The sequence below is a fragment of the Helobdella robusta genome (assembly GCF_000326865.2).
Source record: "Helobdella robusta unplaced genomic scaffold HELROscaffold_3, whole genome shotgun sequence".
Lineage (NCBI taxonomy): Eukaryota > Metazoa > Annelida > Clitellata > Rhynchobdellida > Glossiphoniidae > Helobdella > Helobdella robusta.
The window spans coordinates 827,420-854,251 of NW_008704501.1; the positions used below are offsets into that span (position 1 = coordinate 827,420).

At 33.7% G+C, this 26,832-nt stretch overlaps 2 protein-coding genes across 2 annotated transcripts; one reads left to right on the forward strand and one right to left on the reverse strand.

Moving 5' to 3' along the window:
- Positions 1–210: 210 nt before the first annotated feature.
- On the reverse strand, positions 211–5,711 carry HELRODRAFT_161022 (hypothetical protein; the record flags this gene model as incomplete). The annotated part of the gene is made up of 9 exons (XM_009021005.1): positions 211–288; positions 765–830; positions 1,052–1,141; positions 3,552–3,636; positions 3,869–3,909; positions 4,043–4,105; positions 4,973–5,059; positions 5,303–5,372; positions 5,470–5,711. The coding sequence occupies 9 exons, from the start codon at positions 5,709–5,711 to the stop codon at positions 211–213; spliced, it is 822 nt and encodes a 273-aa protein (XP_009019253.1).
- Positions 5,712–19,945: 14,234 nt separating this feature from the next.
- HELRODRAFT_188500 (hypothetical protein) lies at positions 19,946–22,100 on the forward strand. Its single transcript, XM_009021006.1, has 3 exons — positions 19,946–20,372; positions 20,516–20,617; positions 20,791–22,100. The coding sequence occupies exons 1-3, from the start codon at positions 20,107–20,109 to the stop codon at positions 21,785–21,787; spliced, it is 1,365 nt and encodes a 454-aa protein (XP_009019254.1). The 5' UTR covers positions 19,946–20,106; the 3' UTR covers positions 21,788–22,100.
- Positions 22,101–26,832: the final 4,732 nt, after the last annotated feature.

The window sequence follows — 26,832 nt, forward strand, 5'->3', positions numbered from 1 at the left end:
TTCTGAAATAATTAAATAAATAAATTTTTATAATGGATGGATCACCACTGTAGATCATTCATAACAAATATCTTTATCGCGTCGCTTGCATATCCAAACTCTATGAATGGGAAGAAACGTTTATTGTTTTCAGTTAATTCTCGCCTACTATTTCTAACCGCCTGCAAGATTATTGAATAGTTAACTTTTTCCCATGATGCCGCATGAGGTTCACTTATCGTACACTGCACGCTTAATATTAAAGTAGTCTATCAGATGAGACCCAGATTTGGATAAAATCTTGAATACCTTGCGTCATTTGTGCGTTGAATTGTTTATGTCAACATTTTGGACCAGAATACTGATTTTATTGCGTGAAGCAAACAAGTATGGATCCTAAAACTCGAGAATCAACATTGGCAAGAGAAGGAAGCAGACGTTAAAAACAAGAAAATTATAAAGAGAAATGGAAAAAGCACGGAATTCAAATTCAGCTCTGAGAAACAAAAAGTGTGCAGCAGCTGATGAAATTGTTGCCAAAATTAAAAAAGTTGCCGAATAGATCAAATATCCACAGAAACATAATTATAATGAAGTATTTGACTCAATAATAAGTGCAGTTGTATAAAGGTTTAAGGCTGTTTCTTCTGTTTTTGCTAATTTATTTGCACTTCAAAAGTTTAAAAAATTTTAATGAAATACGAGGGAAGAGCTTGGATAAGGCAGCTTTAATCAGCAAAATAAATATCCAATGTAAAACAATTGCAAAGGGAGAAAGAAATTACCTGGACCATGGGATTTGGTATCATTCCTTGAAGTTTGACCTCGTACATGCTCTTAATGCTGGTCACCTGGCAGAGGAAATTTATAAACGATGTGATTGTTTGCCACACGTCTTCAATCATAAATGATTTTTATAAGGTAAAAATATCAAGCAACATTGAATTAACACAACTTCATAAAATCATTCACATAATAATGTGAGCTGTAAAGAACTAATTCGAAAACAAACATTAGAGGAGAAGCATTGAAATAGTTGTGTAACGTTAAAATGATGCAACATTTTACTGACTTGTTCGAGGAATTGTAATCTGTTCTCTTCAATCTCGTTGTCCCTCTTAACTGCCAACTCTTTGAGATTTTGATTACTTATCTCCAAACTCTGAATGGAATGTAGTGCATGAATTGCTTTAATAAAATAAATAAAACACATAGACAATCAATCAATCCCCGTTTATTGCCTCCATTCGTTATGGGTCTGACTTTTTTATTCCATTCATCAGTTTCTGTCTCCAAGCCGATCTATCCATTGCGTTTGTCTCCTTGAGACCAAGTGCCTTCAAGTCCTCCTGTATGGTCTGCGTTCAGGAATTTTTTGGCGACCTCTTGGGCGGGTGCCAGGCACCTGGTGCTCAGTAACGGAAATTATTGTATCGTTTTCGCTTCGCTTCACATGGCCAAAACCATCGTAGGCGATGACGATGACATGCATCCTTCAACGTGCACAGTCCCGATCGGTTCAGGATCTCGATTGTATGGATATGGTCCCTTAGGTCAACATGCTGCATCTAACGAATCATCTTCATGTCAGTTCGGTGAAGCTGGTGTTCGAGTTTTGCTGTCATTGGCCACGTCTCTGCACCATACATTAGAACAGAACGTATAGCTGTGTTGTTTAGTTCTGAGCAAAGCGTTAGAGGAATGCTACACCGCATCAGTACCGAGGCAAGAAAATGCCATCTGCCCCACGTTGCACGTATGCGATCAGGAACGGTGGCATCGGCTGTTCCAGTACAATCCAGCGTATCTCCCAAATACTGAAATGAAATAACAGTTTCGGTCCCGGTAATCGTATCATCATATTGGCTCCGTTGTCGCGGTTTGATGCAGGCGGGGCACACGAAATCAGTCACTTTCCCCAGTGAGCCGGTAATTCTCGAGCATCGTCTGTGACACCACTGCTGACATCGTAGGCATTTGATCGAGTTGCTTCCAACTCCAGCCCCACACACCGAAAATGGCCAATGACCAGAGACCACAGGCTTAGCGGTACCATCGGTGATCCTAGTTTTTGTTTTGTCATGGTTTACCTTTAGCCCGTGTTCGGCAAGCTGGGTATTCCAGACCTTAAACTTTCTGGCTATGTCTTGTTCCGAAGCCGCCGTCAGGATGATATCATCTGCATATATCACATTCCATATGTTATCTGAGAATATCGGTTTGGTTATTTCTTCCATCACCGTGATGAAGAGCAGGAAGCTGAGTATTGATCACTGATGGACGCCGACGTTAATATCAAATTCATTCGTGTTACCGGCTATTGTGCCGACCAGAGTTTTTGTGTTAGAGTACGTTGCCATAACCAGCCGAACCAGATATTCGAGAACAAGCTGTCTACGTAAACTCCACCAGATTGTCTCACGAGACACTCTGTCAAAAGCCTTTTCCAAGTCCACAAAGACATGGAACAGTCGCTTTTGGTTTGCCATGTGTTTTTCCTGTAGTTGACGAATGATATAGATAGCATCAATGGTGGATCTCCCTGCGATGAAGCCGTACTGGTAACCACCTATTGAAACGCACGACAACAGTCTTCTCTCAATGACTTTTTCAATAACTTTCAGGGGATGTTCCAGAAGACGTATACCCCGATATGAGGAGCATTTCAATGAATCCCCTTTTTCTTTATATATCGGCACAGTTGTGCTACTGTTCCATTCCACTGGTAGTATCGATTTACTCCATATCTCTTGACAGATGTGTAAGAGGGCTCGGAAGCCTGCCCACTAGATGCCTTGATGATATCATTTGTAAGTCCAGAAGGACCAGCCGCTTTACCTACCTTCATTGCCTTCAACGCATCCGTAAGCTTCTCAGCTGTGATGCCGTGAATCAGTCTTTCCCCGGAAGTGCATCAAAGTCCACCCCAATAAATTTTGCTTCATTCAATAACTGATCGGAGTAATCCTTTCAGTGATCCTTCATTTCATTCTGCAAGGTTATTATGGTGCCTTTATTATTCTTTATGCATGTGGCACCAACTATATCCTTTTTCAGTCTTTTGGCTTGATTTGCTATTCGGTAGTGACCGAATTTGTTTGCTTTTACTTCCAGACAACCATACCTTGCATTAATTTGCACGAGCTATCACAACCTGACATTTCGCTTCTGTGTTCTTTGATCGGTATGTCATTCGATCTTCATCAGTCTTCGTCTTCTGCCATTGTTTGAAAACTGCTTTCTTACTGGCAATAGCATTTCGCACCGTCTCGTTCCACCACCAACACATATAGACAGCTCATATAAAACACATATAGACAGCTCTGACGATATCATTAACATTCACTTTCGAATGAACGTGAAACATCAAGTAAATAAACCCAGCAACTAAGAATTCATCACATATGTGATCTTCAAAATCCTGGGCAAGGAAAGCTTTGAGAATGTAACGCTCATTAGATTTTTTTTTAATTTTAGAATAAATTTGCATTTTCAAAAGATTTCTGGCTACGTTACATTCGAAAATTTAAAACAAAACTGAAAATTTTTTAACCTCAATAATTTTAACCAACTTTAATTTTTTGTAGAAAACTTTGCTCCTTCTGCTCGAATTCGCGCCTCGCTTTAATTAACATGTCAGAACTTTCATTTAGTGATCTGCAAAGTTTTGTTCACAGTTTTGCATTTGAAAATATTGCGCTCCGTGATAAATTTGAAAGGAAAAAAATTTAAGTGAACAGTTTTTTATTTTAAAATGTGGTGTCCAATGTGGCCTCGCATTTTATCAATTATTTGAAATTAAAAGGTCTTTCTTCATTGATAATAATATTTGACTTAAAAAGCTTTTTGTAAATTGAAACAATTGTACTTGAAAACAAAAAGTACCAACATGGTAGTCATCTTGTAATCTTCATTAATCACTTCCAGAGACTGTAAACGTACAAAATATTAACTCAAGTGATGGTACAAATAATTACAATAAACTCAGTAAAATATAACATTAGTAATAACAATATAAGAATATGAACCAACGTAGAATGTGTTAATTGTAAAGAATGTCAACCTTTTCTAAACTTTCAATTTTTTCTCTGTAGGACTTTGTGAAAGATCTTATCTTATCATTAGTCTGCAACATCAATGAAAACAAATTAGTTATTCGACAACAAACAATTTCTTAACTTAAATCACATTACTGTTGTCAAAACAAACAACAGCAACACTGTTATTAGTAGAGACTGCAACAGATCTTTGTACTTGCTCACAGACGGTTTAGTGAACTCAAACTCAACAGGAAGCACTGAAAAGATGGCAAACGACCTTAATCCTAGCCCTAACTTTCCACGTAAAGAAGTAAAGCATGCACGTATCAGTGCTGCAACTTTTATGAAGAAAGAAAAGCTATGCATTATGCACGTAGCTATTGAATGGACTCAAAACTACGTAAACCTGGAGACTGCAATCATAGTTGCAGATAATATGACCATAATCAACTCGCTAGAAATAGCATAATATCAGGGCTTTGTGGGGTTGAAACAAATGAGAGGAGGCATACATGGCAGCAAACAAAAGAAGAGGACTCCAAGCACAAAGATTTGTAATCAGACAAGGAACATGTTGAATTATTAAAACCTTCAACTCAGCCAAGTAATCATGAAGGGTTTAAGGTAGTGCATACAGCAGCATTGGAACATCTGAAAGAAACTTCAGCAACCATACAAAGGCTGATATAAACCGATTTAGAACCGGTCACGTTTTTGTGGGGCTATAAAGTATGAGTTGTTCTTAGCATTGGTGAAGTATGTGGAGGAGGAAAAGAGACGGTTCGACATGTACGTGGTTCAATCAAATGCAGGACTCGCGTAGAGGCTGCAGCTTTCAACAATCTCAACTACATTATTTGCTTCAACGTCATCATCAATGAACAACAAGATCATCACCATCAACAACAAAAACAACAGCATTCACATCAGTCAACTACAAATGAAATATGAACCTTCTCATTAATAGTTTGAAAATTATTCTTGTAATGTTTCTCCATTGCTTCCCTCTCATTCTTCATTCGTTCTTCCATTTCAAAAACCTGATTCGTTATGTTAAGTAGGTATAAGTATAAGTCTGTAAGTGATTCGTCGTCTATTTGGAATGCATATTTTGAAATTGGCGAAAAACTCCTAAAGCACTAATCAATTGTTATTGCTTTAAACTTTTTAACAAACTGCTTTATTCTATTGTCAATTGTTCTATCCGATCTCTACCTCGCTAGCGTACCGCCTAAGTAGAAAAAAGTTGTAACTCTTTAAAAACTAAAAACCCATATTCTTACTGCCTCTGCCACCACATCCCGCCTTGCTTTTTCTGCTACTGCATCATTGGAAAAACTTTGAAATTGATGACTATCAAAAGAAATTTTAAATAAAAGCTTAAGACTATTTATAATCAACAGAAAAATTTGTATTTCAATAATCAAACGTATGAAAATATTATACAAACTGTGGAACCTTCGAATTGTAGGACTTTTCGAGATCAATGACCTCTTGTTGCTTGAGCTTGTTCAGTTCGTTGAGTTTGTTCGTGTGGTACTGTTTCAATGTCTTTATTGTTTCAGTTAAGTCTTCCACGTTCTGCTCCAACTGATGTGTTTTCTGATTGTGCGATTTATGGTATGTTATGGTTGTTGATGTTGGTGTTATTGTAACGACATGAGTTTCTGGTGATGTGGCAGCTGTTTGCATGGCGTGAATGTTAGAAAGCAGTACATTGCTACAGTGCATGCATGCACTACTTTATACGCTCGTGTCCTACTGTGCTGTCTTGTTATTTGATACGTTGGGAATTAATTGTATACATGCAAACATAATAGATAGTTGTAATAAAAATAAATTCAATAATATAAACAATAATTATACGATGTATATATATATATAAACACGATTATAATAAAATGATATATATATATATATATATATATATATATATATATATCAATCAATCATCGTTTAGCGACCAGAGACCCAGTTCTCCCAAGGTAGGACGTTGTTTTCTTTGTCATCAATTTTTTGCGCCAAATTAGGCGATCAGCTGTATCCATTTCATTTAAATTTAGAGATTTCATGTCTTGCTCGATTGTTTGCAACCAGTTTCTTTGGACGGCCTTTGGGACGTGTGCCAGGTACTTCAACATCTGCAAGAGAAGTTATGGCACTGTTTCCACTTCGTTTGACATGACCAAACCACTTCAGACGGTGTTGCCGGCATTCGTCCTTTATATCATCTAAACCAGCACGACACAGGATTTCGGTGGATTTGATGTGGTCCTTCAGACTAATTCGTTGCATCCATCGGAGCATTTTCATATCGGTTCGGTGAAGTTGTTGTTCCAGTTTGGTTGTCATTAGCCATGTTTCTGCACCATATAACAACACCGGACATATCACAGATTTATAAAGTCTTGATCGTTGTGGTAGTGGAATGTCACGCCGCATCAATATAGAGGCAAAGAGATGCCATTTATTCTAGGCTGCACGTATGCGTGCTCGAACGGCAGCTTCAGCTGTTCAAGTACAATCCAGAACATCCCCTAGATATTGACTTTCTCTACCTTAATGGCTTCAAAAATATTGTTATTTCGAGTTTGTTGTTGTGGATTGATGCAAGCAGGACAAACAAAATTTGACACTTTAGATAAATTACCAATTATTTTTGAACAACGTTTGTGACACCACTGGTTACACTGCTGACACTTGATTGAATTGTTACCTACACCAGCTTTACAAACTGAACAGGGCCATCGTCCAGTAGCTGTGAATTGAATGGGTTCACCATTGTTCATTGCTTCAATTTTGCTGATGTTGGCTTTGAATCCATGATCGGCGAGTCTGGTGTTCCAATCTTCAAACATCTGTGCTGCATTCTGCTCAGACGTGGCTGTTAAAACGATATTATCAGCATATATTAGATTCCAAATGTCACCAGTGCGTATCGGTTTTGTGATTTCTTCCATCACAGTTATAAATAACAGTGGACTGAGAATCGAGCCTTGGTGAACTCCAACGCCGATGTCAAATGCATCTGTGTTTCCAACCGTTGTGCTGACAAGAGTCTTAGTATTCGTATACATTTCCATCACAAGTCGAACAAGATATTCTGAAATGAGTTGTCGACGTAAACTCCACCTGATTGTTTCACGGGGAACTCGATCGAATGCTTTTTCAAAGTCTACAAAAATGTGTGATAGTTATTGATGCTTTGCGAGATACTTTTCTTGCAGTTGCCGAAGGATGTGAATTGCATCAATTGTTGATGATTTCCCCGCTAGGAAACCAAATTGATAATTTCAGATTGTGATGCACGACGTTAATCTTCTCTCAATGATTTTTTCGACAATTTTTAGAGAGTGTTCTAACAGACGTATACCCCGATATGATGAACAGTTCAATAGATCACCTTTGCTTTTGTATAGCGGAACTGTCATGCTATAGTTACATTCAGTCGGCATTGAGCAATTTTTCCACACTTTACGGCAAAGTTGTAGTAACGTTTGGATACCTGCAGTACCAGATGCTTTGATAATGCCATTTGTAAATCCAGAGGCCCCTGCTGCCTTTCCATCCTTCATAGCTTTCAGAGCTTCTGTAAGCTCCCCTACAGTGATGTCTGGAATCGGACCTTCGATGGGTGGAGCGTCAAAGTTGACATTGATGGGATTTGTTTCATTTAACAGACGGTTAAAATATTCTTTCCATCGTAGCTTGATCTCGTCTTCCCATTTGATACATGAGGCACAATCTGTCTTTTTTCGTACGCTTTGCTTGTTTTGCTATGCGATACAATAGCTTGAAAAACGTTAATATATATATATATATATATATAATATATATATATATATATAAGTTTCATTAAATTCTATCGCTTTAGTATTATCTATTAATTTTAATTTTTCTATTTTTCTAATAATGAATCGTAATTTATTATATATATATATATATATATATAAATAATCGTTTGAATGAGGCGAAAAAAAATCGTTATACTTTTTGGTCATCTTCGATCTTGACCATCAACTTGTTCCTGACCTCGTCCAGCGCGCCTGCGTGCTTGCTCCTCAGCTCATTCTTCTCCCTGCTGTGAGTGTCCTGCAGCTGCATCATCCTGGCCGTCATGATGATGATTATGATGATTATAATGATGATAATTATGATAATGATGACGACGAAACGACGAGAAATGATGGTTTCATAGGTTCGTGATGGTTATGGTTAATTATGATAGTCTCAAAAGAATAATAGCAGATGATGTCGACGACGAAGAATGATGGTTTAGAGTTTGGTGACGATGGGTTATGGGGACGACAGGAAGGTTATGGCGATGACATAAAAATATTGCCGTAGATATATAACATCATGTAATAATGATGATAAATATGAGGAAGGTAGTGATGAGGATGACCTTTGAACTGATTGTGAAGATGACTCTGACCATCAGGATAATGAGGGTGATGATGGTGATGGCAGCAAACAAGCCTTGTAGAGGAAAACCATCATTAAAAGAAACATTTAAAAGTTAAAATGGGTAACTGGTGTAATGGTTGTGTTGTATATTTAAACTTAATTTATACTAGCGAAACTAAAAAGTAGGATTGTTGTAAGCAGTTAAATAATTAATTAAATAAGTACATCAGCTGTCTACCTTTTCTCAAAACTTTCATTCTGTTTATGCTTTTCTTTCTCGTGTTTTGAAATCTAAATTATGATAATGATGAAGCTAAAATGAAGACGACGATGATAATGATGAATTGTCGTGATGACGGCTATAAAAACATGGCGATATCAAAGCAGACGAATGCAGTGAATGCATATATGATAAATAATAATTTTGATGCGGTTAACAAAATTTCAACCGTTACAGCCTGCCACAAGCATTATTATGCGTACATCTTCAGATCAATACAACCTCACAATATTTGAAAATCGTCAAAACCAAAATTAAATCACAACTCTTAAGAACTTAAACGAATGTGAGAAAGCTAAAATATCGTGATTGGTAGATAATTTGAAATGAAAGTGTTTTTTGGTAGCATAGAAAGAGGAGAGGATGGTAGGCAATTAACCAGAGATGTCACGTGGTGATAGTGCTTGGAATCATTCTCTTTCATCTTCTTCACGAATTCCTTCTTCGATTCATCCATCTGCTCAGTCATCTTCTTCAACAGAGATTGCATCTCACCCATCTGTGGTGTGTTGTTATTTTTATGATCATTCGATCGTATGGATGAGGTGATTTTAATTATTGTTATTTTCATTGCGACTATTGTGGATATCAACATAGTAAATGTGGATGATGATAATAATAATCATAAAAAAATAATGAAAACATTATTAGTATTGTTATTATTATTATTATTATTATTATTATTATTATTAGTAGTAGTAGTAGTAGTAGTAGTTTCTTTATTGTGATTGCAAATAATTCAATTAAAAATATTTTAAGTTAATATTTAAAATAATTAACAATGCCAAACATCATGGTGAAACTCGAACGAACGAGCTTGGGTCAAATAACTGATAATAATTATAGATAATGTCTTGGAGGGTGCAATCGAGGGCAAACAAATCCAGGCCAACCAAGCCCCCTCATAGGCTGACCAACCATCAACCCTAACCCAGCCATCAACCATGGAGACAAGGCAGACGATAAACATGGTCCGAGGAGAGCAACTTACTGAGTATAAATGCATTCAAATGCCTCCAACTCAAATAAGTTTCAACAGAGCAAAACTAGTCGTCATTTCAAATAAAAATTTAATTTCTGTTCTTTGCTAGCTTTTCACTCATTTCTTCATACATACTTCCTCCCATATATTTATTCCATCCATCTATCCATTCATCAATTCATTCATTCATACATACATCCATTCATTCATCTATCCTCCATTCATTCCAGCATTCAACAGGTAGGTTGGGAATGAGTAGCAAAGATTGCGTAATTAAAGAGGTCACGTCATGACATAAAACCGACACAACCTTTGCTTATCACATTGCGAAGAATAAGAATGAAGCCAACAAGATCATTTCATATTCATAATCAAGCTTCTTCACCGTTATCACAATTTCACCAAAATTAGCATCACGATCACATCACCTTATCATCATATTTCTTTCGTTCACTATTCATCAAGACGTTTAGTCTATCCAACTTATCATTCAAATCTGTCATTTCTTTCGAATGTCTGCTGGTCAGGACTGCTATCTCTTCATTCTTCTGTCTGCCCCAATGTTAATGTGGAATGTTTGTGCATGTTGAGTTGTCGGTTGATGTTACGGTTGTTGGTGTGGTGAATGATGTGGTTGTTGATGTCATTGATGTCGTCGCTGTTTTAAAGTAGCTTTTGCACTTAAACATCATTTGAAATCAAATATTTTGAACGTTTAATACAATCAGAATTCCGAAGAAACAAACTTGGTGACGCTCTCATAATTTTCAATGGATTTCTTGTACTTGTGATTGCAGTCTTCGATTTGTATCTGCAACCTCTGCACCTATAAAGTTGGTTGAATTATTAAAATGCAACATCTCAATACTGCGACGGAAGAAGTGCACAAAAATTAATAAATTGGATGCACGACTCCACGTTCACATCACCATCATCATCATCATCGCCATCATCATCACCACAATCATTATCATCACTGCCCCCTCCAAAAATGAATGATAACTATTTTGTTACAATTGTAGAATAAAAACAGTAGATGCCGATTTTAAGAGAATGGTGGTTGAATGAAAAAAAAAACAAACAAAATTAAAAATTAGAAAAAACATAAATATGACGGTGATAACAAGTTTGATATGGAGTTGAAATTTCGATAAAGTTTGAGCATGAGGATAAAATTAGGAAAATTAAGTGAAAACTATATACAAGTTTAAACACAAATGGAAAACATCTGTATGTTAATGGAATGAAAGTGTGCAAGCAGCTGGAAGTGAATAGAGTTGAAACCTCTTTAGCACACAGTTCATCCTTCTGCTGCAAGTTCCTCGCATGCTGTTCACTCAAACTCTGAAAGTAGATGCAAAATCGTTACATGATAACATTAAGTGAGTGATCTTAACGTCATTTGATTTCATCATTAATAATTCTGTTTCAATTGTTGTTTAAATGTTTTATAAAATTGAAAGAAATTTGACGACAAATCTCTTGGCATAAACTTAGTTAAAAAAGTTGATGTTTTGTTGTACAGTTCAATCAATCAATGAACAAATAACATTGAACACAAGAAACATACAAAACAGCATACAATACAACAAACAAACACACAAAACAACAGACCGATAAATTTTTTTCATGTTCGTCTTTCAACATTTTGATGTGTTCCTGCTTCTTGCTCAGTGCTTTCTCAAATTCTTTCACTCGAAGTTCTATCTGATGTTTAATATTTTCCTTCAGAAATATGACTAAATAGACGAGGTTTATATTGCCGTTCTAAATATTCTGGCTTTATATTAAAATTTGTACAACATTGTAACATGGAAACATAGAAACACATTTATTTATTAAGAAGACCGGAAGCGCAAAGCTTCCATAAAATTCCAGCAATAAAACAATCCAGCATCATCAATCGAGAAATAATATTATTTTCTTTTAAAAAAACTCATCAAGTTTGAATGAAGATTTTTTTCTAAAATTTTTAAAAAGATGCTTATTAAAGAAATGGTACGATAATTGCTGGCATTGTCTCTTGATGCATTCTTATGGATTGGTATAACTGTAGCTATCTTTAATTTTGCAGGAAAGCACCACATTGCGTGAGAAAGATTAAAACAATATGTCAATGGTGTGAGGATGTCTGCTATGGAAGAAGAATTATTGAGATCCATTACTGTTTTCAGAACAACACTAGCATTTATTTCAAGAATATCAAAAGAATTTGTATTAATAAGTGACATATAACGCATAGCACTATCCAAATCATTGTTAATTAAGGTCTTGACAAAAGAAGTTGAAACAAAGTGTTCGTTAAACACATCTGACATAGAAAAATTGAAACCTGAAAACATAGGAGCATGGAAATAAAGAAACATAGAAACATGGAAGTCTACCTTGGCCAAATTAGCAGAGTGGTTCTTCTTGATGGCTTCAGTGGTGCTTTCGAACTGCTGCTTGCTGGCTTGCAGTTGCTGCTCCCAAGCCAACTTCACCTGCTCGCATTTCTTCTCGCTGGCAACCAGCCTGCCACAAACAAATTTTAAATATTATGCTGTCAATTATTTCTTCTCTGTTTTCTAGTTTGTCGTGCATTAAATAAAAAAATTAACAATTTATACAATGTATTTTTATGTCCTTTTATTTAATCTATGTCTTTTTATCACTCAATGCAAAATGTTATCAAAAAAGGTTGTTGCTTGGTGGAATAAAATTCAATAATAAGTAACGATGGCTGGATAATAAAAATTAGTTGATAAATGAATGAGAACGATGAAGACTGGATGATCAGGTAATGATGATTAGATGATGATGATTGAGTGATGACGACGATGATGATGATAATGAAATGACGACCGGCAGATGCATACTGACCTGAGCAGAGCCTCCTCCCTCTCCTTCCTCAACCTGCCGACCTCACCCTCCATCACTTTCTTCTTTATCAGGACATCTTCGTGCTCCTTGCTCAACTCCATCACCCTCCGCTCCAACTTTTTGATCAGCGCGCTCTTCGTAAATAATGAATGCATTGTTAAGTACAGCCGTTGGCGTATAGCCAGAACAATTACATTCATTTGAAAAATACCTCCTTAGTAAAGATGCTTTTTAAATGCTATAATCGATTTTTTAAACCGGTTTTAACTAAATATATCACTTGTTAGCTATTGAAATGATATATGAGAATAAAGAGCAAAAACATTAGAAGCAGCGTGGAGTGTGAACGAATGCATTGGTCTGCGTAACAACGCAACAAACGACACTGAAACATTCATGGATGTTTGAAAGGATAAACTTATTAAAAGGCTGAAAGACTAAAGCAAACAATAAACAAAATGTTTCAACATCAAAATAAAACTTAAAAGCTGCATGGAACAAAACAACCACATATATAACAAGATAACATAAAACAATGAAACAAATAATAACATCACAAGAGAACATTTGAAGATGAAAAGATCGAAACGACCAACATTTTCTTCATCTTTCACTTTGCTATCCCTCTCTAAGTTGTTCAGTTTCTCGTTGGTCTCATTCATTAGATTCTTCATTCCATCGAGATGTTCGATGCTCATCTGCTCACTGACTTGTTGGTGCTGTAGCTGCAGTTCTGTGATCTGCAGATCAAATTGTATGTACGTACATGTGGCTGTTGAAGATGTCACCAACGCTTCACGCTTCGCATAATACATGAGACAACTCACTATTTGTATTCTTAATATTTCAGAAAATGAAACAACTGCAAACGAATCTTGAACACTGATCATAATAAATCAGAAACATGACAAACAAATTAAATCCAGCACAGAGTTTTATCAAAATTTCCATTAAAATATACACTGTGTAATACAAACTTCATTCAAATATTCCTCACTAGAACACAGGGTAACAAGAAGCTAACAGAAATTTTAAACCTCGAACATTATAATGTAAAAACGTGTGATATTTATATAAAGTAATGTAAACATTATAAATATAGTACATGCATCAATTTATTCATTGATGAACCTTGCATTTCAACACTATATGCAAGATGTAATACAGTAGTGAATATAGTCTATAAACTAAACATCACATTCATCAGCAATTCAAAAGTTAAAATCTGAAGAAGTCTGCTCTATCTATCTTTGTTAATAAGAAACTATTTTTATTTTTGTTTGGTTATTAAAAACATCTCTACTTTTATTATTGTTATCATTATTATGAATCAAATTTTTGTTTGTGCTGTTGGGGTTAATAATTTCAAATATTGTATTACAAGAAAGTTATTACTATTGATTTTATTCCTTTAAATAAACAAAGTCACTTCCAAAACGTTTGAAAACAAACCGACATGAATTGCATTGAATTTATTAAATTAAATTGATTAAATTACAAAAACTTATAGATTATCACTTTAACAACTAACTTTCTCCTGAAACATTTTATCTTTTTTGAGCAATATTTCTTCGTACTTCGAGTGCAGCTTCGTTTTCTCAGTCCTCATTTCTTCACACAACGTCTTGAACTCATGCTCACGCCCAACCACTGTCACATGAGGGGAATGATTTGTTAACATTTTACTTTAATTTAGAGTGATTTACGAAAAATTCAAAGTTGATTTTAAAACTTTAAAAATTATTTTTTTTGTTGACAAACTTCATTCATTACAATTTCTAAATAAGGTTAAGATACTTTAAAAATTAATAAATTTAAGGAAAAATTATTTTGGAAAATACATTTTCTATTTATGGTTATTTTTTAACATTAGCAAAACGAAAGAGATTTGAAACATTTGAAATTAAAATTGTAACAAAATTTCACATTTGGAATGAAGAATATCACAGCTGTTGTTGGCATCCAGAATTTTTTGCTTGTGTTTGCTTTCTAGTTCAACCAGTTCAGAATTTTTTCTGTCGACAATCTTCAATGAAGTTAAATCAACTTTTATATAGCATAAAAAATGGCTAAAGATACTATTTTTTTCTGCAATATGTACAATAAATATAAATAATAAAATTAACAAAAGTAACAACAATATGAAACCTCCTTAATTCTTAAATCATTTCTCTGTTGCAATGCAACCAAATTTTCTTGATATTTCTCTTCCATTCTTGCTAGTCTGTGTTCCAGTTTCTCAATTTGATGCTAAATATTGAAAAAAATATCCTATTTATTTACTCACTACATTAAAAAATTTAATTCACAATCCATGAAATGTGATTATTATTATTATTATGATATAATGATTATATATTTAAAATTTAATTTAACTTCATTGTTATCACTTATATTATATTATATTTATACATATTAGAAATTATTAAAACATTAAAAAATGACTTTCTTATTTTTAATATTGTATACAAAATGCAGTACAATACAATACTTGTAAAATATAAATAACAGCTTTGTTTTTATTGCTTAACCAATGTTTATAAAATAAAAAGCAATCAATCAAAAGTAAAAACAATTATGTCATTGACCATGAATATTTATTAAAATTAAATCATTAAATTTTTCCAAGTAAATAGTTAATGAATGTATTAATAAAAGAAAGAGATGTTTGTAATATTTAATAATTGATTTAATTGTAATTGAATATTATATTATAATAAAATACAATAATTATTATAACTAGTATAAAAGTAATAAGGTTTGAATTAGCAGTTCAATTTTTTTACCTCATCTCTGTAATAGTCCATTTTTATATACTTTTTTAACTTTCTTACTTAAATAATTTTTGTATATTATAAATAAAAATTAAAAAATATATATAAATAAACAATATAATGGTATTTATTACTATTTATTTAATTATGAAAGACTTTTTTTACTTACATGAAAATAAAAAAAAGTGTACAAAATTAATTTGTAAAGTGTTTGATGTAAAATTGTAAAGGTTGTAAAGGGATGAATACTACAAAAATATAATATAAATTTATTGCATTTATTACGATAATTAAATTAAAATATTCGTTCTAATATTCATTTTGCCACAATTATTATTCTATTTAATTTGGATCACGTGCGTCCTTAGCAACCGATGTTAACAGATGTGTTTGAAAAACGCGGTAAAATTTTAAAGAAAAAAAGAAAAAAACCACCTTTGGAATAATAACAAAATGTTTGTATTATATTTTGTATTGTATTGTATATTGTACTTGTATTGTATTGTCTTTATGTTGTGTTGTGTTGCGTCGCTGTGTTGTTTTGTTTTGTTGTGTATTGCATTGTATTGTATCGTATTGTATTGGTTTGTACTGTATTTATGATGAGTTGTGTTATATATTGTATTGTATTGTATTGTATTGTATTGTATTGTATTGTATTGTATTGTATTGTATTGTATTGTATTGTATTGTATTGTATTGTATTGTATTGTATTGTATTGTATTGTATTGTATTGTATTGTATTGTATTGTATTGTATTGTATTGTATTTAAAATTAATTTAAAATCATAAATACAGTACAAAAAAATTAAATATGTTAATTTTAAATGGAATTTTCGTGTTTAAATGCATAACGTGTTTGTAGTCTGGTCAAAGCAACAGAGACAACCATTTTCAGTCCAATAAGCTGATAGTCATGCTAAAGTTTTATTGGGTGTTGCTTGCTACAAAGTTGAGTGAGGTCAATATCGCAATTTCATTTTGTTACTGACATCACAAGCCATACAAAGTTACTTTCAGTTTTTGTCGAGTGAGGTCAATAACGCGATTTCACTTTGTTTCTGACATCACAAGTCGTACAAAGTTACTTTCAGTTTTTGTCGAGTGAGGTCAATAACGCGATTTCACTTTGTTACTGACATCACAAACCGTACAAAAGTTACTTTCAGTTTTAGCTGGTTCATTTGAAGATTCTATCTAGTTAGTTTATGACTTTGTAACAGTTTCATTTAACTGTTCCATGTTATTGCTGTTATGTGGAGCAATTGGCCGTTTCAGAAACAGCATGATGCAGACGGGTTTTCAATAAAGAATTAGTTAATAGACTTCATCCAATTGCTCAACCAAAGAAGAGTAAGATATTACACAACACATTTCACTTATGCATACAAATATGTTGCTTCTGTCTACATTGTTGCCACATATGTCTCGCAGACTATTTAAAAATGTCTCGAAACGTGAATGGGACGCATCGACGTTGGAGCAATTGATTCGGGTAATTGTTCATTTAATTTAGTTACGCCCTACTGCAGTCATTCACGCTGATTTCTTCACCATGTTTTGAGACTGGCTTGCGGATTTTATCATGTGAGTGTTAAAAAAATTTGACCAGCTATTAAGTGATGTGTGTATGTGTAGTTGTATTATATTGCTTTTTTAATGCTTGTTACTTTAACGCTACACATAAATAGTATTTTGTTGTCTATCTTTTTTTTAAAGTTAATCATGCTGTTTAAAACATTCGTTGTTTTGTGAAAATAAGCAGAATTTTGGATTAAATTTAAATTAACTTACTCCAAATAGAAATAGAGTTTATAGAAACAACAAAAAAACTTATCAAATCAAGAGCAAAAAATATATCCTAATTTTGTTTCATTTATAAAAAATTAAAAAAATACATAACAAGTGAACATTTGAAATCTGGACGTAACCAAGAAGATTGATGATCCATCCGAAGACAGTTGAGCCGCTTTAAAAAACCACACTATGCATGCCTTCATGTTTGCAGGTCAATTAAAGATCATTTCTCTCTGATTTGATGAATTAGAGAAAATATGGGACAGGATTTATCTTTTTTCACGAATAACTGATTTCTCATGAACGATCAACAATGTCTTTATAAGATCAATAAAATGCAAACGTATCGGACAAATGCATTTATTCAATAGTTTCAGAAGATTGCTTCCCGGTCACTCGCCTGTTTCGAGTGTGAATAGATTTCGAACCGTCGTATCATAACAGTGTGAAACGTGGTTTCTGCACATGTGCACTTTGTTGAGAGTATGAAGTTGTTTAGTTACATGTTGATGGGTGTGTATGTTTAAATATGCGTAGTACGTATAATGATCAGTTAATTTATTAAATAAATTATTTGTTAAAAATTAATAGCTTAAGCGAGATAGAGTTTACTATCGATTTGATCATAAGTTCAAATGAATACCATGATTTGCATTCAAAGATGACAAAATAACAAAGCAATAAAAACAACACAGTAGTGACTTCACTACAGCAACATAACACAGCAATCCAACAACTCAGTAACAATTAAACTACAAACACTCGACAAAAATAATAATGGCTCAAAAATAACGAAATAGCTCATGTTTCTTTCAAAAGAATACTTCAAGTTTTGTCAGTTACGTAATCAATTAAGACATCAACTATGCAGCTATGTATTATAGAATATATCTATGTATATGTGCATATGTGTGTGTATGATTGTGTGTGTGTGTGTGTGTGTGTGGTTGTGTGTGTGTGTGATGTCACCAACATGCATGATATTATTCATGCTTGATGTGAATGCGCGTACAACTGAAAATTATACGTAAATAAATGAAATGAGAATAGGTTTATTTAGATTTGCAGTCGATATAAACATACGTATTGTACGTTTATTCAAAAAAATATATTTATTTATATATTTATTTCTATGCTCCTTAGTACGAAATAGCTAATATTATATATATATATATATATATATATATATATATATATATATTAATTTATATAAATATACACGATAATATATAATATATTTATATACATATATATATACACTTGCATATAGATGCATCTGTGTAGCGTGAGTATATTTTAAGTATGTGTGATTATTGATTCAAATAAGTACGCGAGAACTTAATGTGACATTGAGCCCCATTGTCAATTAATTAATGCATTTATGTTATTTTATTTTATGTTATTTACTTCTTTATGTTGTTAATCGTTTGTGTGCGTGTTTGTAAGTATGTATTTGTGTGCATGTGTGTTTGTGTGTGTTTTGTGGATGAGTACGTGGGTGTAGTGTGTTTGTGTGAGTGTGTGTTTATGTGTGTGTGTTTCTTAATGTTTATATGGTTTATGTGCGTGTGAGTGTTTATGAGTTTGTTTGTATAATTTGAATCCATGCATGTGTGTGTCTGGAATGGCGATAAACTTTGAATAGAACTGTTATTTGTGAAAATTCAAAAACCGTTTATACAACTTTATATAATTTAGGAAGTTTGACAAAAATTCAACGGAGCGAACTATCATCGATCGAACCAGCATGGGACTTTTTAATTTTCAAACAATTAATTATGCTTGGCTTTAAAAAATAATAAAAAAACAATTTTATTGATAATCTGCGAAATATTGTTAGATAATAAATTTGTGAAAAGAATGACAGAAAGCAAACAAGCAGATAACAAGAGTACGTGAGAAGGTGTCAGACTGTTGAAGCAACTGTGAAGTCAACTAATTATCAGATGATCGATAAATAACAGCACCGGTAATTGAATGTGACTGTAGCGAAACATAACTGCCTGCACTAATATTAATGGTGGATGGATGGATGGTGAGAATTTGCAGCCTGTAATTCCTAACATCAAGATCGCACAGTGGCTCTAAAATGCCAGAGACACGGTTGTAGTAGTTGTAGCAGCGGCAATCGCGGTTGTTCTCTTTGTTGCTGTAATAAACGATGTAAGTTATAGTAAATGTTGAAACAGAAGTAGAGGTAAGTGATTAAAATATTGCCACAGCCACTGAAAATTTCTCCATCGTAAAACGCCACGAGACCAGAACTAATAAATAGATAAAAGTATGTAAAAAAAGTAATAAAGTATTACCAGTACAAATACATGAAAGTGATATGTAGTAAAGTGATTAAAACGTATGGTAGCTTGATTATTTTACAGCAGTTAACTCAGCAGTTAAACTGTTGGGCACGAGTCAGCAATAAATATGTTCGTTGGTGGTCCACGGAGTTAGAATTCATATCGTTAACTGTTGTTCCCTCAATATTTATAAAGAGTTGTATTCTTTGTTTGCATATTCATAAGCTTATTATAAATATGAGAGCGTTGACATATTCAAATGAGAATAAAAATTATCATAGTGTCAACTGTGGAAACTGCAGCAAAGTCCTGATGCATCTCAATACATTTTTTTATTCAAATTTGAACTGTTAAAAATTATTATCCCGCACACCGTTAGCACACATCCACACCGATGCTCGAACCTTATTGGCGCAAAGTTAATTTATAGGCGGAGTTAAAACTTACCACGAATCATAACAAAGCGAGCAAAGCGAATATATTGCTATATATACGACGAACTTTATCACAAGTTCACTAAAGAAAGACAAGTTGAGCATTAATAGTCACTACATTCAACAACTGGTTCACCTATTGAAACAACTGGTTCACGACAAATTGAGCTTTATATTTCAAAAAAATACCACGCCTAACAACTGGTTCACTTTTTGAAACAATTCTTTGAAGCTTAACACATCCAAATCCATAATGGAAGTTGACCTTAAATCAAAATTTAATGCAGATGTTGGAGTTGAAAGAAAATTAGGCAATCAATGGGAGTTGGTTGATGCAGCTAAAAGCCGATGCTACGCATGCGGGCAGATAATCGAGGACCACTTCCTGATGAATGTTTTTCCAGGTGTGAAGTTCCACGAGAAGTGCCTGAAGTGTGTCGAGTGTGGCAAGTTGCTCGATGAGAGGAACGTCTGCTACTGCATGAAGGCACAAATATACTGCGCTCATGACTTCAACAGGTCAGTTACATGCGTTTCTGTGATAATGCATTAATGATTTAAATTTTATTAAAAACAGATTTGTTCATTTTAAATGTTTTGAATTTTAATTTTTTTTAATAAGCAAATATTTAATCAAAATTTTTTATGAAACATCTTGACAGGTTGTTTGGTGGAAAATGCGACAACTGCAACGTGAGGTTTGGGCCTGGTGAGAAGGTCATGAGGACTCAGAGGTCAACAGCCTACCACCCCCACTGCTTCAGGTGAATATTTGTCAAATTTTGTTTTTTTTTTGTTTGTTATTGCTATCCAACCAAATTTTTAATTAACCATTATTAAGTTCTATACAAACACTCACATGTAAGTAAATACATATAACAAAATAACATGTGAAATATACTTTATTCATTAAAAATATAACTATGAAATATTTCAGATGTTTCAAGTGCAACAAGTTGATTGCGGCTGGTGAACCGTACACACTGCATGGAACCATGTTGTTTTGTTCTTTGCAGCACAAGATGGAGGCCTTCACCACATATGAATCCGCAAACAATCCGAACGACAACAACAATAACAACAACTCGTTTATCGGCACTGAAAATAAAATTTACAACACAAACAACAAACTCAGCAGTACGAACAACGTTTACAACGAATACAACAATACTTACAAGATAAACAACAACGAACACGACTTGAGTAACAACACCTTCAGCCTGAACAACAATACTTTCGACCTGAACTACAACACTTTTGACCTGAACAACAACAACAACGAGAACAATGAGAACAGCAGCAACGACACTTTTGACCTGAACAGCAACGACAGCAGCAACAACAACAAAGACATCTTCGACCCGAACAACCACAACAACACTTTCAACCTGAACAACAGCAACAACAACACATTTAACTTGAACAACTACAACATCAACACTTTCAATGCAGTCGATATCAAGTGGGACATGAAAAAAAAATCACCCCAAATGGACAATTATCAGCAAGAAAATCAACAAAACCATCAACATAGTCAACAGAAAATCGAATTGCAACAACCACAAATTTATGCCAAATTGCCTCAACACTACGAAAACATTCCAAAACACTCTTTAGATCAGTTTTTAGACCAGCAGCAGCAACCACTATCAACATCGCCAACAACATCATCATCAACACTATCGGTGTCGCCAACGTCACCAACGGAATCCACCAGAAAGGCTCCTCGCCACCGAACACCCATGACCGAGTCGCAACTCTCCGTCTTGAAATCTTTCTACAAGACGAACAGCAGACCCGACGGACTGGACAGGGACAGCCTCTCCCTCATCACTGGCCTGCATTCCAGAGTCATCCGCGTCTGGTTCCAGAACAAAAGATGCAAAGACAAGAAAGAGGGCAATGCTGCAGTTTCAGTGCAGACGGAACAATGAAATGTTTTTCTATGAAAATGTTTTTTCCAATAACATACTCGCGAGAAATATATGGAGGATTATCGTTGAAATTATTTATCTGCAAATTTGATATTATATATTTATTTTATATTTTTAAAAAAATTTTTGCATTAATTTTAAGAAATGTTGTTGAAAATATGATATCTGGAGATTGCTGAATCCATCGAATGCTGATGAAACGAATTTTGATAACGCACGTGATTAATAATAAATAAAAATCATCATATATTGAATTGTTTTTTAAATGAGGTACCCTTGAAATGTTACGTCAATAAATTATTTTACAAACAAACATTCATAATTTTATTGAATTTTTTTTCGTCGTGTACCCAAATATGAAATAATTATTCTTTCATTCAACCTTAAAAATTATTAATAGTGCAATATTTAATTTGAAAAGCACTAAAGAACAAAACCTTGACAAGAAAATTAAATTTTGAACTTTAAGTTGATGATTGGCTGACCAATGCGGAATATTGGACTCGTTAACTTTGATTCATTTGTGGACTGCGTGTATTTGTGACATGAGATTTTATTTAAAAATAAAATATACCAATTTTTTTCGAGATATAATATAAATAATTTAATATAATTTTTGAAATATCTTGTTAAATAAAATAACAAGTTATGTAACAGAAGGGGAGGAACTGTTATTCTTTTTTAAAATTCTGCCATCTACGTGCAATCTCATTGTTAGAATAATTGAGATCGATAAATTGATTAATTGATTCGTTAGATTTTCGTTAATTTCTTGATGGTTATTTGTGAAAAAACGTGATTGAAGGAAGGTATGGGGAAAAAATCTTATAAGTTTTTATCTGACCAAAATCACATGACACATCGTAAAAGCTTCAACGCGTCATTTCTAAATTAAATTGCTTGTTTATGCGTGCTTTCCGGTCAGGTCGAAAAGTACCTCAGAGGAATGATATCGGAGTCAACATTCGACAACCACTATATTTGAAACTGTCTTTTAAATTTGTCGGTGTGTGAAAAAAATTCGACCGCAATTTTTTTTATTCTCTTTTGTGGCTGGTGAGCTGCCTACATTTCGTTTAATCCACAGTTTCTAAAAATCTGCAATTTACGTTGAGTTTGTTACCTTTTATAACTGGTTGGCAGGGAATGGATTCTTCGACACCTTCTTTTAGAGCTTCCAGCGCATGGGCCAGAAACGAGCACGAAATAATAAACAACTTAGCACATACGTCAGTGAATAAAAATGAAAAATCGCCCTTGCAGTCGAACTCCATCACCGTACGATCACTTGCTGTGGTCATTGCTTCAGGCGTAGGTGCAAATATCTCATGTGGTAACTCTAATCACTCATCAAACTTTTAAACCCAACAGCAATTTTCAATTAACAAATGCAAGATATATTCAAAAATACTCATTTATATTTCATGTATGTTTACTTCGTAGCTTTTTTAACAATAAATGACTGTTGAATTGAATCATTTTGATCCAAAAATACAAATCAATAATGTTAAAATGAACAAATTGAAAAGGAGCAGAGCAGATATCTTGTCGCCGTCTCAGCATGTTGCTCGCCAGTTGCAGCATCGGTTGCGCAACACCAGGCTGCGCTTCATTCAACTGCTCAGTTGATGTTGGTGGACGGTCATATGTACATTCCAACATAACAGTTTATAAATAAAAATTTGATTATTGATTACATTTCATATACTATGTGTTAGAAATACAATGAAAACTTTTGAGCCTCAAAACCATCATATGTCTCCTAGACCGATTTAAATAGTCTCGAAACGTGAATGATACTCGTTCATTCATATTGCAGTGTTCTACTGGTGTGAATGTCTATGAAGGTTAGACTTGTTTGAGGATTTATTCATGTGTGATGGTGCCTGCTTTTTATTGGAGCCAGTTTATGACATTGTATCACTTATATAAAATGTAGCATATATATTCCATTTAATGAAGGTATGTCTGTCTAGTAATTAATATTAAACTATTGTTATATTATAATTATAATTTATTTAGCGTTTATTTACTTTTTGAACTGTTTATTATAGTACTTGTTATTTTTGAACACACCTCACCCAACCATGAAGGCAGTTTTTGTTGCAGCAAGCGTTCATTTGATTGAATTAGAACTATTAGAACGTAAATTAGGTACAACAAACTTAATAACAGACTGAACGCGAGAAGTCCTCCCAGTTTCGTGCAATTAACATGAGAGATCAAAGTAAATGAACAAGTGAACATTTGACACCAGCGTGTAGCCAATTAACATGATAGAAGATTGGCGATTCAATCGGAGACAATTGAGTCATTTAAGAGCCACGCCAAGCTCGCGTCCGACATCTGTCATGCTTACAAGTCCATCAATGATCATTTCTCGCCAGATTAAAATTAAAGTTTTAAATTAGCAATATTGATAAGAAGAACAATATATTTTTATGAAAAAGTTGAAATATGGGATATTGATGGTCATCTTATTGTTTGTATAAACAACTAAGAAAATTCAAATGACCAACTGGACTCAGTCACGTGCATCTTTATAACTGTAAGTTCGTTTTGTAAGTTTGATTATTTTAATTTTTAATTCTCCTGCCAACAAATTTGGAAGAAGGAGCACATCAATGAAACAGTAGTTACTCGGAAAGTTCAAAACTGGAAAACTGAAATCAGTTGTGATCGTCGGATGACAGAGCATGAATTAAGAACATTATTCATTAAAAAAATGAGGAAATATTAAAAATTAATAACACAAAAAATATTGTGAATACAATTTAAATAAAAAATCTGGTGAATATTTGAATACAAAATAGTTGAAAATGAAAAAAAACTCTTAGATTTACATATGCACTTTAAACCAATGCACATTGTCGAATATTTTGAACACCAAAACAATCAAAACTAGTTGTTGTTTTTAAATTACTCTTGAAATAATAATAATAAACTACATGCCGAATCAACTGCCTATACTCAAATACGTATAAAAACACATGAACAAATTTATCTGCTATGGAAAGATGACAATACGGCAACATCATCAATATCACAGTACAACAACAGCAACAATAGCAGCAGCAAAACGACTCAATACAACAACAACAACAACAAACAAAATGTTCATCCCTGCCAACATTCACTCAAACGTCAGTCAGTGCTCCTCTGCCCTCACTGCCTTTGTTACAAAAAAATACTTTACGTTACGTCAATTGTCTGTCCCTTTGTAGCAATGTAATAACTTTAATTTATGGATGTATACAAATATAAATTTGCATATACAAATATGACTTTATTTATTTATTCATTTATATTATTTATTCAGTTTGTTTATATTTGTATGTAGCAACTTGCAAGTTGCACGGTGGTAAATAAAATTTGAAGCATTTGGGTTTGTACGTGCATATCACCGGGTCAGTAATTGTTAAATATTGTTACATGATTTTTTATGTGACTCAAGTCTTACGTAATTTGTTTTAATGCATTTCTTCGTAAATGGATACAGTTGTATGTTTCGGATTGTATGTGTGTGTATGTGTGTGTGTGTGTGTGTGTGTGTGGGTGCTTAGTTGTGTGAATGTATGTGCATGGGTGTTTGTGTGAGTGTGCGTGCAAGTGTTTCTACTATATGCATGTCTGTGTGTGTGTGAGCGCGTGAGTGTGTGTGTGTGTATGAGCGTGATAGACGCAAAATTTTCTGCACGTACGTAATTTCATTAAAGCAAGTCAACAAAACCAACGGCATAATTCACATCACATCTACATCGGTTAAAGTATCTTTTTTGTTTAAGACCGTCTTAATGATAATAATATATTTGAACTAAAAGTTTATTAACACACAATATTGATTTGATGTCAAATAAAAATTTTAAAAAGTACCAAACAACCAGGCAAACTGTTCAAATGTTTGTTCAACTATTTAAAAATCAATCTAGAATGTTTGGCTTTGAAAACAATGTTGCTGGAATATAATATTCAATTGGGTTTTATGGAAATAAGTTTATTGAATGACAGAAAGCAAACAAGCAGCTAACAAGAGTACGTGCAAGGTGTTGAGAAGGTGTCAGACTGTTGAAGCAACTGTGAAGTCAACTAATTATCAGATGATCGATAAATAACAGCACCGGTAATTGAATGTGACTGTAGCGAAACATAACTGCCTGCACTAATATTAATGGTGGATGGATGGATGGTGAGAATTTGCAGCCTGTATTTCCTAACATCAAGATCGCACAGTGGCTCTAAAATGCCAGAGACACGGTTGTAGTAGTTGTAGCAGCGGCAATCGCGGTTGTTCTCTTTGTTGCTGTAATAAACGATGTAAGTTATAGTAAATGTTGAAACAGAAGTAGAGGTAAGTGATTAAAATATTGCCACAGCCACTGAAAATTTCTCCATCGTAAAACGCCACGAGACCAGAACTAATAAATAGATAAAAGTATGTAAAAAAAGTAATAAAGTATTACCAGTACAAATACATGAAAGTGATATGTAGTAAAGTGATTAAAACGTATGGTAGCTTGATTATTTTACAGCAGTTAACTCAGCAGTTAAACTGTTGGGCACGAGTCAGCAATAAATATGTTCGTTGGTGGTCCACGGAGTTAGAATTCATATCGTTAACTGTTGTTCCCTCAATATTTATAAAGAGTTGTATTCTTTGTTTGCATATTCATAAGCTTATTATAAATATGAGAGCGTTGACATATTCAAATGAGAATAAAAATTATCATAGTGTCAACTGTGGAAACTGCAGCAAAGTCCTGATGCATCTCAATACATTTTTTTATTCAAATGTAAACTGTTAAAAATTATTATCCCGCACACCGTTAGCACACATCCTCTCCACTGCTCAAAACTTATTGACTTGTGGGCGGAGTTAATACTCCCCACCAATTGAAACAAAGCAAAGAAGGGTTACAGTTATATGCTCATATATATATATACATTGCACTTAAGCTCAAATAAACCAATAAATAAAATTTGAAAACCATATGGTGTTTGATCAACGTTCGCTTGGAAATAACTTCAATTAATTGCAGTAGCAGCAG

Coding starts and splice junctions, on each gene's coding strand:
- HELRODRAFT_188500 (XM_009021006.1), top strand. CDS start 20,107: ATGGAAGTTGACCTTAAATCAAAATTTAATGCAGATGTTGGAGTTGAA. Junction 20,373..20,515: donor TGCGCTCATGACTTCAACAG/GTCAGTTACATG, acceptor ACATCTTGACAG/GTTGTTTGGTGGAAAATGCG. Junction 20,618..20,790: donor TACCACCCCCACTGCTTCAG/GTGAATATTTGT, acceptor GAAATATTTCAG/ATGTTTCAAGTGCAACAAGT.